This window comes from Bidens hawaiensis, unplaced genomic scaffold, assembly GCF_021521415.1.
Source record: "Bidens hawaiensis isolate Kalapana, Puna unplaced genomic scaffold, B.hawaiensis_p1.1 tig00074425_1, whole genome shotgun sequence".
Classification (NCBI taxonomy): domain Eukaryota; kingdom Viridiplantae; phylum Streptophyta; class Magnoliopsida; order Asterales; family Asteraceae; genus Bidens; species Bidens hawaiensis.
Window position 1 is genome coordinate 19,193 of NW_027502901.1, and position 868 is coordinate 20,060.

Below are 868 nucleotides of genomic sequence, written 5' to 3' on the forward strand. Positions count from 1 at the left end.
CCGATCAATGGCGGATCTAGACTCGAAACCGAGCTGTAGCGCTCAAAATTTTTTTTTCCCGATATTTAATACAATGTTAACGAAACAAATGTAAATAACACGCCAACAAATAAATTTAAACTAACCCGATTAACGAACCAACAGTGGCGGATCTAAGTTGGGCTGTAAATATCTCCTCTTCGGTTTTTGATAGATTGAAACCGAGCCATTACATCTTTTTCATTTACTTTATCAAAAGATTAACTTCCCCAACGTGTTCCTTTAAGGCACCCGGTTTACTCCAATTACAAAAGCTTCCACTAACAAAAACCTCTCTTCCACCTTGATTACCAACACTTCCATTAAACAAGTAACAACATAGGCGATATGCTTTTTCTTGTTTAGTGCTATACTCCAACCAATCATATTTATCAAACCATTTGACATTAAAACGTCTCCGACCACTAGAATAGTTTGACCATTTAAAGTTATGACCTGGTGGTTGAAAAGCTTTTTTAACAAGATATGCTTTTCTTACGTCATCTATTTGATTAGGATGATAACTAGTAATAGGTGGTCTATCGGCGGGATCCGAAGAAAGATCATCCAAATTGATTTTTGAAAGTACTGAAGGACTTGAACTTGGACCGATATCTTCATTTTCTTGCAAATCATCAACCATATTTGAACATGAAGTTGGAATATATAAACTTAGTGAAGATGAACCAATGTCATCGTTTTCTTTTCTTTGACGTTTAAAAAGGTTGCTAATAAGAGCTTGTTTACTCATCTTCAAAGATTCAAAGTTCCTAAACAAAATGTGAAACAAAAACCTAATATCAATAATCAATAATCAATAACCTAACAAAAACCTATTCAATCCCAATTT

General features: G+C 34.1%; 1 protein-coding gene across 1 annotated transcript; it reads right to left on the reverse strand.

Moving 5' to 3' along the window:
- Window positions 1-223: 223 nt before the first annotated feature.
- Window positions 224-661, reverse strand: LOC143606347 (uncharacterized). Its single transcript, XM_077082145.1, has one exon. It carries the CDS (start codon window positions 659-661, stop codon window positions 224-226), a length of 438 nt encoding a protein of 145 aa, XP_076938260.1.
- Between the last annotated feature and the right edge of the window lie 207 nt (window positions 662-868).